The sequence below is a fragment of the Papilio xuthus genome, unplaced genomic scaffold (genome assembly GCF_000836235.2).
Source record: "Papilio xuthus unplaced genomic scaffold, Pxut_1.1 DF826933.1, whole genome shotgun sequence".
In the NCBI taxonomy this organism is placed as follows: Eukaryota; Metazoa; Arthropoda; class Insecta; order Lepidoptera; family Papilionidae; genus Papilio; species Papilio xuthus.
The window spans coordinates 6,585,986-6,597,637 of NW_013531716.1; the positions used below are offsets into that span (position 1 = coordinate 6,585,986).

The 11,652-nt window shown below is 33.4% G+C and overlaps 1 protein-coding gene across 6 annotated transcripts; it reads right to left on the bottom strand.

The window, feature by feature from the left end:
• Positions 1-606: 606 nt before the first annotated feature.
• nsl1 (non-specific lethal 1) lies at positions 607-11,060 on the bottom strand. 6 transcript variants are annotated; one of them, XM_013318016.1, is made up of 12 exons: positions 11,042-11,060; positions 9,345-9,409; positions 6,711-7,733; positions 5,269-5,395; positions 4,318-4,514; positions 4,005-4,153; positions 3,410-3,604; positions 3,162-3,246; positions 2,765-2,899; positions 2,325-2,403; positions 1,872-2,237; positions 607-1,725 (listed from the first exon to the last, which is right to left on the bottom strand). In XM_013318016.1, the coding sequence occupies exons 3-12, from the start codon at positions 7,532-7,534 to the stop codon at positions 1,456-1,458; spliced, it is 2,427 nt and encodes an 808-aa protein (XP_013173470.1). In that variant the 5' UTR covers positions 7,535-7,733; positions 9,345-9,409; positions 11,042-11,060; the 3' UTR covers positions 607-1,455. The 6 variants fall into 6 exon arrangements, with proteins under 6 accessions (XP_013173470.1, XP_013173469.1, XP_013173471.1 ...); XM_013318015.1 differs by lacking the exon at positions 11,042-11,060 and adding an exon at positions 10,836-10,980; XM_013318017.1 differs by lacking the exons at positions 9,345-9,409; positions 11,042-11,060 and adding an exon at positions 8,096-8,149.
• Positions 11,061-11,652: the final 592 nt, after the last annotated feature.

Below are 11,652 nucleotides of genomic sequence, written 5' to 3' on the forward strand. Positions count from 1 at the left end.
CAGAAATATTATGTTTTTTACCAGACTGACAACACAGTAAAGTTTTTCACGGGCTTGTTTTTAAGAGTTTAAAGTTTAGTTAAGTGTTTTTTAGTTAAAAGTTTAGTTACTAAACAATTAAAGATAGTTTTCACACTGAACTGATTTTAACCAATGGTTTTACACTATATTTATACAGTGTCATATTAGTACAGTTAATTTCGGTTATTTAATGACTGAATACCAATCAAGTTATTGTTTTAAAGGTATTTTAGTAGAAGTCCAAAGTTGAATTCGTGGTTTTTGATGATAGAAAAGTTACTAAATAATAAATAAGAATTCATTTGAATATGTCTATAGTTATCAGAATGATTACTTCAACATTTTATGTTACCTCTAAAATATTGATCTATTATATAAATGCATTATTTTTGTTACCATCAACTTCTTTTTAAGAGAAACTTTACTAATAAAGTTCTGCATATTTAATTAATGAATCAAAGTCAAAAATTTAATAAAATCCAACAATTTTGAATTTGAATCATTTGTACATTTATGTCCTAAGCCATTAAGGCTTTAAAAAACATTTTAGTTTTTTTTTTAAATTATACTTATATCACCCTTGCAATATTTAAAAAAGTGTTGCCGTAAACCCTTATTTGTCACATGTCAGGAATTAGATCAAAATTTATATTGTTTTTACAAAGTATCTCTTATTTTGTATCTAACACATTAGCTTGGGATAAATTGTTGTAAAAGTTACACATAACAAAGAAATACATAAATTGGGTGCTAAAGTGCCAAAGTTAACTGAATTATGACCATGTATTTATTGTTTATAATAATGATAGTGAAAACATTTAACTCACTGTTTGATCAATTTATATTTTAACATGACAAATATAAAATTTATTTTTGAGTGGTATCTTGTAATTACCAAATTATCTACTTTTTTTCCAATAGCCTGAATTTTTTGTGTCCATAATAGTTTTTGAGTGATTTTATCAAACTTAGCTTGCATTCTCTGACGGCACAATCATTTTGATTCAAGGTATTTAAACATCTTTAATCTACTTGACCAGACTAAAATTGAACTTAGGAGATAGACAGAGATTGCAGACTTTTCGTTAACACTTTAGCTACCATGTCGGACTATATGTCCGACAAGCCCTACTTCCATACAACACCACGCTGTGGCTTGTCGGACGCTTTTTAATCGAATTGTTGTATACAGCGTGACCTGCAAGGCCCCATAAAGCTTATAAACAGCAGGTCAATTTTTTTCGTTTTTCGAAAAATCATTCTAGCAGCTAACGTGTTTACAATCAAATAGTACAAGTTAACTGCAAAAAGCTTGGTTTCAGTAGACAATGGACATCAATGTATCAACAATTTAAACACTAGTTAAATTTAACCATCACTATCTCACCATAACACTGACACTTTGAATTATAAACACTTTGTAATTATTTATCTTCATCTGAAGCCACTTTTCCGTCTTTCCACTCGTTCTGAACCGGGGTTCCACTCGGCGTCATCAGGGTCGTCTCCATCGAAGATCAGCGGAGACATTGGGGAGAGACTACTGCCGTCCTCCATATCTACATCCTCGAAACCGGAGTGCGAGGAGCTACCCCAGTGGGTCGGTGGACTGGCGGGGCGGTACTCGGGCGGCATGGTCGCCAGCATTTCTTGATAAGTCGCCTCGGATAAAGGGAAACGCCTTGGTGAGTACGGTCTCACTGTCTGAAATAATAAGATTATTAATTATTTGTTATGTTGTGATAGTTTTTTATAGGATTCATAGTTAGAACTTTTGGGATTGAACTTATTTAAACAAGCATCGGGATGTTAAAGTTTTAAAAGCATAATAAGATAATGCAATGACTAGCCTCGTGTACTCGTTGCGGCGACGGCGCTGGATCGGGGTGCTGGGGTAGCAACAGGGAAATACTCTGCGACTGGGGTATGGAGTGAGACTGGTATATTGTTTGGGACTGGGATATTGTTTGGGACTGGGACATTGTCTGAGTCTGGGAGATTGTCTGGGATTGGGACATTGTCCGGGTCTGGGATATTGTCTCGGAATGGGACATTGTGTGGGTCTGGGAGATAGTTTGGGACTGGGGAAGAGACTGGGCTTGTGGATCCTCGTGGTTCGAGCGACGTGAGCGCTGCTTGCGCATGTACCGACTGCGTTCGCTCACTTCAGCGCGCGAGTGCCGCGCTACCATCGCCGCTTCCGAAATGTCTTCCTCCTGAAAATTATTTTTAATATACATCATTGCAAATCTGTAAATTAAATTATTAAGGGATTTGTAAGTAAAATGGTGAAGAACACATACCTCACTATCTTCAGACTTTCGACTGGACTTGCTAATACCATTATTGAGTGGGACCTCGGGTAACTCGAGAACTCTCCATCTGTTAACATATTTATTTGTATGTTAAGACAATAGACATGGCGTTAGAATGAAAATCAGGGATAAATTAGTTTTCCAAGATTAGAAATCTTATCTACCAAATATGTATTTGATGATATTGTGGAAAATCTATACTATTATTATAGAGGGGAAAGATTTGAGCTTGCATTAAATAGGCTCCAAAACCACAAAAGCCAACCGTAAAATAAGTTTTAAATCAGTCGAGTCACACTACCGCAGTGACAAAACTCAGCGCAGACAAAGTGACTGGCAAATGCTAGCCTTTTATAATTTACAAGCTTTATCATAAAATATATGGAATAAAACTATTTACGAATTTTAGTGTGGAACATAATATTTACTTGGGGGTGATGATTTCCTTGTAGGTGAGTATTTCTGGTCGCGTGTTGGCAGCGACACTTTGCGGGATGACGATGTTATCGATGTCGTAGGAAGGACGACGTGCGCGAGACTCCGTGCTCGAACGACCGCGACATCTGTATTTAAACAAACAAAGTATATAGTTGGTGCATTGACCTCTATAAAGGGACCGGCAATAAGACGTAGTATTTCGTGCCTATGTGATCATAGTCAATTTGGCGCTGATGGTAGTGGCAGTTGGCCTTCGAACCAACAATGGACATAGTTAATTGAGAAGTAACATCAACAAACTCATTTAAATAGGAACTATTTATCAGAGATCAGTGGGTTGGTACCATTATAGGTGTAGGTATTTTGTTAATCAATATCTTCCCTTACCTTTCTTTCCCGGATGTTGAATTATCTTCTTCTCTTTCCTTTTCTTTAATTTTTCTTGATAATGGAGGTCTACCTCGCTTCAATCCTGAAAATAGAGTTCATAAAGTTAAGTTATTATGTCTTAAAAAAATTAATTGATAAAATTACAACACCAAGGAAAGTGGTTATATACAAAGTGCGATTTGAATTAACTAGGATTGAACTAGAGGCCAAGGTGATTCAAACTAGAATGTAATCTGAATACTAACTTGTGGGATGTTTCTTGATAATGGTGTTAGAATTGTTGTGTGGGCTGGTGACGGTGGCTGGTGCGGTGGTTGGTGCGGTGTTGTGGTTGGCACGCGGCGGGCCGGCGTGGTGCGCGCCGCGGTACGCCTTGTTGCATCGCGACCGGAACCACGGCCGCGATGTTAGCGCGCTCATGTGGATCGCAGGCGAGATGTCTGAAATCGTAAACAAACAAAAACATATATTTTGATTCCTTATAATACAAAACCCTTACAAATTCCTTATTTATAATTTGTATATATTACAAGAAGTTTTTTTTAACACTTTTCAAATATCAGGTCATCAAATAATATTATTCATGAATTTATTATTTCGACATAAAAATTGATAGACAATCATTTAGAGACTAATAGGTATAGGTAATAGGTATAAGGGCAGGTTGAGAACAATAATTTAGACACTGACGACTAAATTATTTTCCTGTTCCAATATAACGCTACATTTAGGATAAATTAAAGGAGAAGAAATCAACTACTTTAACGTCTTATGTTGCGTTGAAGGAGATAAAAATTTTAACTTAATGTGAAAAACTCTGATATTGTATGTGGTGCGGACCTTTGACGTCACTGAGCACAGGATGGTACCCAGGGTCAACGAGGGCTACGCGCTGTGCGGGCGGTAGCGCAGCCCAGCAGCGCGGCTGCGTGGCCTCGGCGCGCCCCGTGCACACCGCGCAGCTCTCCATCGGGTGTCGGCAGCTGCATCTGAAAGATAATCATACCAAGCCAATAAAACATATGTACAAAGGAGCAGAAAAATGACTGTGAAATGGTTTATTTAAAAAAAAATCGTCTAGTTAATCCAGAGGTTGTGTTGAATCTATCTAAAATTAGTCTAATCTAAATATATTGTAATAAAACATGCTTACTTTACATCCGAAGGTTTAGCAGCCTTAGGAGTTGCAATATGCAGATTGTGCATCTGCAACAACTTTCTCTTCTTGAAAGTGTCCCTCCTCAGGGGACGCACTCGGGCGCAGGTCGCCACGCCGTCGTCTCCCGGCAACGAACCCTCATAGCCTACTGGTTCACCTTCCAACTGCACAGATCCTTTTGCTTCACGGACCTGGAAGGATAAATTATAGGATAAACAAAAATACACTTCTTATGTGCCTCTAAAACTATCTCAATCCATAGAAAGTAGGATGACTAAAAGAATGGTACATTTATTTTACTTAATCTGTGGCTACAGAATGAGTTCAACCTGTTTCAAAAATAAAGAAAACTAGGAATATTTTAGTGTGAGTTTGGTCATTTTAAGAATATGATGTAAATATATACAATACTTTCTCTACTATTTTAAGGCAAAGATTGAAATTGATTAGTCATTATTTTTCTTTGCCAATCTTACTTAATAAAAACAGACTTAAAATTTATTTGGACATAGAAGAAGCACTTGGTTACGATATATGAAACTCAACAATAAATGTGTTTCAGGTTGGAACATGTCCATCAGAATAACATTTACATGTTTAAACAGCTAAAAGTGAAGCCAAGGTCATGGTTTAGTATAAGCATTGGACTTACGCTATTTTTTATTTAACCTCTAATGGAGTTTCTATGTTCCCCAATCAAGAGACATTTGTTTCTTTATGTTTATAGTGATAACAATATTAAAATAAAACAAAAAAAATGTAAAAAAATTTTACTCAAGACTAGGAGAAATGGATTTGCAGTAAATTTTTCAATATAGTGTGAAAAAGTCTTAGTTTAGTTTTTTATTATACAGTAAAAAAACACATAAATACACACAGACAACTTTTGTACTATGATTTTAAAGCACCAGTCACTTGTATAGACACAGCACAGCAAAGACATACCTGCTTGTGCAGTTCATTGTGCTGCCGTATCTTGTACTCCAACTCTTGGACCTGTGCCTGCAGCCAACACCAGCGTGCTGCGATTGAAGCTCTCGCCTTCTGCCATGACCACAATGCTCGTTTCTCACTGGAATCAACAATAAGTTCATTATGAAATGACATTAACACTTTGAATAAAAAAGTAGGCAAAATTAATTAATCATCTTATATATATTGTCAATCTGTCTTATATTTTAGAGTCTGTAGTATAGTATCATCTTCATCTAAAATTCATTTAGTTACAGTGATGCCAAAAAAAACTACCTTTGGTTTCCTTATAAATATTAAATGGTATGAGATACAAGCCTTGAGTTGATCCCTTTACAAAAGTCCTTGACCCAATAAAATCAAAACGTGCGTTAGTGTATCTTGTAACTTAACTTCTAAAAATGTCTTAATAACTTTTAAAATAAAATCCAAATTGTCATACATTGATAGCTAATTTGCTAGTTTTTACTCTTGAACTTAAATATAGAATATATTTTGAACTTCTATTGCATGATGCAACACATAGAGTAATCTGACCTATTAGAAATTGTTGTGCAATAATATAAATGTGAAAACATTCTAATAGTAATATGTCATAATGAACATTAAAGTAAAAATTTATTTTCTAAAATCTCATCTAATTGACCTACTTTGATAACAGTTATAAATGGTTTCAGTTTCAATACTGTAATTAGAGCAATACAATGAATAATATTGAACCAAAATCTAATTAAATTCATAAACATTTTACTTATATTTCTTACGGTATAGGCAGAGTATTTGAATTTGCACATTTAAAAATTTATATGGTCCTTATTTACACTGTTCTGCACCAAATTAAGGCATTCTCTTTAATGTATTCTTCAAAGGTTCCTCACAAGAAGACTATTAAGACACATAATAATGTGTCTTAGTAGTCTTCTACTAACTATTAATAAATAATCATTAGTTTATGTTAATTACGAAATTACTCAACATACAGAATTATAGGTAAAATCTTAAACATTTAGCAATGATCTTTCTTACTACGACCTTTGCAATATATCTAAACCTTTTTTTACAGATAGTAAACAACAACAATAATAAACCTTTTTTACTGGGCATTGGTTTTTTTTTTAAATATTCCATTGTTATTATAGATGTACACAAAATGGAAAATTCCTCTGCCTCCTTTAATAAATTATGCTTACAACACCCACTTTATATATTGACCTACAGAAAATCTTTTGTTTACATACACATAAGATCTAATTTACTATCAATTTAGTCAAATAAGTTAATTTGTTATTTAAACAACTGATGGAATGTATGTTTTTTATTAAAATAAATTATTATTATTATTTATTGCCAAAAGTAAAGATGACAATTTTGCTTACTAGAATTTTTTTATGGTCTAAAATAATGATTATACTCACATTGCCATTTTTTCCTGATGGGGATTGTTATAACTAACAGCCTCGTCATTGCTCTCTGCTCCAGAGGATGATGCTGTGGCATCTGAGTCCAGTTGCACTTTAACCATGGACAAGTGTGAACGCAAAGCTCCTGCTGTGTCCTCCAAGCCCGCCAATGTTCCTGATGATATCCCAATTGACGCAGATCTTGACGCATCCCCTCTAGATGTACTGGCACTGTAATATTTAGGCCCAACAACCGTTCTAGATGCAGCACTTGCTTGTAATGTAGCACTGGTCTCAATTTTCTTCAAGAAAGCTTTTAAACCCATTGGTCTTCCTCCACCATCTTTCCTGGCACCGCGGGTGGATTTCTCAAATGTCTGAGCCACCTCCTCCGATATTCTTTTGCCTATAGCTCTAGCCTGTAGTATTCGTAATCGCCGCTGCAAAAAAGCGCAACGTCTTTCTAACCTCACTTGGAGGAGTTTAATTTTGTCCTCGGTGGTATCGCCTTCAGAATCAACATTTTCAGTCAAATCGAAGCCAGATAACGGAAAAATGGCATCAGTTTCGCCCGTAGAGAGTGCATCGCCGCCAGATTCTAAAGTCTTGATAGCTTGGAGAAGGTCGGCTTGAGCGATATCACTACTGCCCAAGTCGACCAAAATTTGTTCCATTTCTTGCGAGTCCTTAGCGAGGCTAGGTTGGTTTTGGAGGCCCATTTCTTCCTCCATGTGTGTTGCGAGGTTGTCGACGGACGCGAGCGCCCGTCTAGGAGGCTTCTCGAAGTTTTCAATCGTTTCGAAGTGATCTTGGGAAGCGACGGAGAGCGCCGGGGCCATGACCCGGGCGCCGCCCGTCGCTGACGCCGCTAGGCGCGTCAGGGCGGGCTCTCTAAATTAACCATCTTCCCCTTATGTAACAACACTCAACACTACTTCACAACACTGTAACCACTGCAACACAATTCGTGGCAACCATTATCAGTCTCCCGCCGGTTCTATGCACCATATACACAGCGCGGAGCCGCTCGCCGCGCACCTGAAAACAACGATTAACACCTATTACAAGCCGGTCTTTGTGTATTTAAACAGCGTGCACCCATTCTATATCAATATCGCACGGTAAACAATAAATATTCATCACAGATATCCACATTATTCAAAATTTGACCCACGTGATAACGAAAAGAATATGCTAGCGATCGCAGTTGCTTGTTTCTGTATGATATGAAACAGGAAATGATACACTTCTAAAACACTTTTACGGGAAGCCAATGATGCGTCGCGTTAAATAAATTGAACTGTATGGCAAGTAAAAATTTATGATCACTTGAGTACTAAAAAGAAACAATATTTTGGTTTTATATGACGGGTTATAGTTCAAAACTCTATTAAAATAACCAATTTATACTAGCGAACAAACGTATTCTGCACCAAACACTAGATGCTGAGAAAAGTTGTGCAAAAGAGATGGCGAACATGACATGAATTGGTACTTGCGCGGTAAAGTCAAATGTGTAATGATAAAGTACTTGTAATTAAAGCAGGTAGATGCGTACAATGGAAATATAAGGACAAAACATTGACGAATTAAAAAATAACTACGGAGCAACCTTTTATATTTATTATGTAATTTCAAATAACAAATCGTTCAAATGATAGCATTTACTTTACCGCCACGCTAATGTTCAACAATGGAAACCATTTTGATGAAATTATGACGAAATTCATAATAATATGTTAGTATTGCTATCTTTTGTGTTAATAAAAACAAGAATATTAAAAATTAATGAATGTCAGTTGAAATAGTGCAGTTCTTTATTTACATTCTTGTTTTGTTTTTAAAAATTACTCAAGTTCCCATTTCCGGTTTATTTAAAGATACAGATTATATTAGAACGTAGCTGAATAATTTGACATGATTAAACCTTTATATTTAAAAGAAAGCTATCTCTAGTTTGAAATTTTTGTTTTGTTATAACTAAGTATAACAAAATAATAATTAACTAAGCAAAGAATTGTGATTGTATTATAGGCTAATAAAGGACTTAAAATTGCGTACTTCGTAAACGCGCAGCTTACGTCACATTATACGTAATTGTATAGGACGTTATAATAAGAATTATAAAAAAGTAGGAAATGGCGAAAAGAAGACCTACTTATGATGCAAAATGCAAAGCAATTCTTCTTCTTTTTTTATTTAGATTTTAGATTTAGACAAAATATCTTTAATTATGTGTTACTATGCTTGCTTGCTTCAAAGTCTTGACTTATCTTCATGATTCTCTCGATTCTGACTGTATTGCAGTAGATTTATGTAAATAAATGAGTTAATAACTTTTTTTCTGTACTATAAACTATTTTTATATATATATAAGACACTTAGAGTAAATGAATAATATAGCTCAGTGCATTTATACACATGTTGCTTTGCACATAAAATGTATATTAGAAGTTCCTGATTTACTGTGTGACAAAATTACAACATGATTGTTTGAATAACTTGAGGTTCACCATGTTATTGAACATTGTATTAAATGAACTTTAGGTTGAAAAGCAATGAATCAAAAGAATCTCATATTAAGGCATTCTTTAAGATACTATACCTGAATTATTCAAGTTTAAATAAAGAAGTTGATATTGTACTCACCTGCGTTTTAAAAAAATTTGTATCTTCATTTTCATCATCTTTCGGACTCTTATTGCGGCTAATACCTAAAACGGCCAAAAAATATATCATAATTATGAACTATCAAGTTAATTAATATTAATCTATCTTAGTATACATGTATTAAAATGCATAAATCAAATCCTTTGATGTGGTGTTAAAACACCTTTAACACCACATCAAAGGATTTGATTGATGTTTTGCATCCATAAAATAACTGTAAACTATAAAACTACAGTTTGAATATAAAAATCATTCCACCAATACAAAAGTCCCGATAAGGAACTAACTTGGGTTGTATTGTAGCATTTTATTACATTATGTTTCTCCCTACCAAAGCTAGGGTTGATTGCTAAACGAAACATAATTTACTACCACTTAAAATAGAGTATATGATGTTTGGCATTGCTAACACAATTAGATCTTTAATCTATGATTCAATTTTTTTCAGATATTAGATTTAGAAGTAAATTATAAGTAAAAAATGTACACTTTTATGAATGTTAAAAAATGAAAATGTTGCAACCTAAAGTTTGTACTGAATAATCCTACAAGAATTTCATCATAAAATATTGTAAGCTTGTTGCATATGAATCATATACTCCTGTATGCACTTGTCAATAATTTTTTGCTTAAAAACTTAAAGAAATGCAAAATTTTAATTGATGTAAAAAAATTACTTTTCCTGAAGTTAGATGTCGTTGAAAATCATTAGGAATCATTTAGTATAGACAATGAATATAAAGAGTATTTCATTCCATTGAATATTTACTAAATGGAAGTTTAACTAGGCCAGCTGTAGTCAAAATGTACCCTAAATTATTAAAATACTAAATTTAAAGACAACTATGAAATATTTTGCTCTGAACTTTCGGTATTCGGTGAAATTGAGAAGGCAAACTATGTGCAAAGGACTAATAGTTTTTCAAAACTTATATTTAGTTTTAGCTATCCTTTTCTAATTTCTTCAGGAATAAATATATTATGATGTGTATTAAGAGTAATCTACTGAAATTTAACATTTATGATGTATCTATCATTTAATGAAATATTTTTGATTCTTAGAAATGCATTAGTATTCAAAAAACAAATTGAAATTGTTTGCTGAATATAAAAAATATTGATACCAAGAATCAATATTCTTTTTAAATATAACAATGTAAAATATTCACAAAATAACAAATAAAGTTTTATAGACTTGAAAATTATTTTAACTTCCACAATAAAAACAAAAACTTAACTAGTATAATCATTTTCAATAAAAATATTCTGCCAAGCTGAAAACCTAAAAAATGCTGAACTAATTTCTTAACTTTGAAAAAGTACCAATGAACATTTTATTATATTTGTTGGATACATATATAAAAAGGTCTATTTTAGATTTAGCAGTAAAAAGTGCACATTTACCTAATTTCCCATATTTCTTATTCTGAATGAGGAAATCTATTTATTTATATAAATAAAATATCTTACCTTTGCACGCAACGACTATATGAAGGGGGGAAAGGAAGATTAAAGTGAAGTAAGGATACGGTACGGTACGAGAATGTTGTGAAACGAAATCTCTTACTGTTATTGTAAAAACTTTTGGCTATCAAAATTGGAATGGCTATACATATTTATTAAATTGGAGTTTAATTTAAATAGTTTAGCTTTGTAAAATATTTGAAATATTTTACCTTGCGTAGAAAAGTAAAACTTGAGTGGTTACCAATTACCATCAAATGCATGATACAATTTGTTCAGAATTTTTAAGTTAAATGAAGATAATTTAATTTCTACTAAACAGGTAGAAAAATGCAATTAAAATTTAATCAACGATTTCAAAGTTATTTTAAAAACTGTTTAATTTCTATTCTTATCCGAGAAAAGGAGCGTTTTTCGTCAATTTTTCAGATAAGTACAGCAGAGTTAAAGACTATTTTTAATTATCTAAGCGACAGTAACAGTGGCTTAAATTTCCTTATCATAGGAAAAATTACAAATTAAATTCGATTATATTGACCAAGACGAACCTTTCTGTAGTTTTTCCGAAATAAAATAGTGAAAAATCTTCAACAATCGGATTAAACTATAAGTTGGTCAGTGTTAAGCTGTAAGTTATAAAATATATCTTATTGATTTACAATGCTGAAACTTGGGATAAAAATCAAGAATTAAGGGATTTTTCCGTTACTTAAAACACTCAGTAGGTATTAAATAGGCTGTTTTAATAGAATTTATAGCATTTTGTTATTGCAACAAATCATATATTACGTGAGATTTATTATCTTTATTGGCTATGTCAATA

Coding starts and splice junctions, on each gene's coding strand:
- nsl1 (XM_013318016.1), bottom strand. CDS start 7,534: ATGGCCCCGGCGCTCTCCGTCGCTTCCCAAGATCACTTCGAAACGATT. Junction 3,247..3,409: donor TATCAAGAAACATCCCACAA/GTTAGTATTCAG, acceptor CTCTATTTTCAG/GATTGAAGCGAGGTAGACCT. Junction 2,238..2,324: donor GAAAGTCTGAAGATAGTGAG/GTATGTGTTCTT, acceptor AATAATTTTCAG/GAGGAAGACATTTCGGAAGC.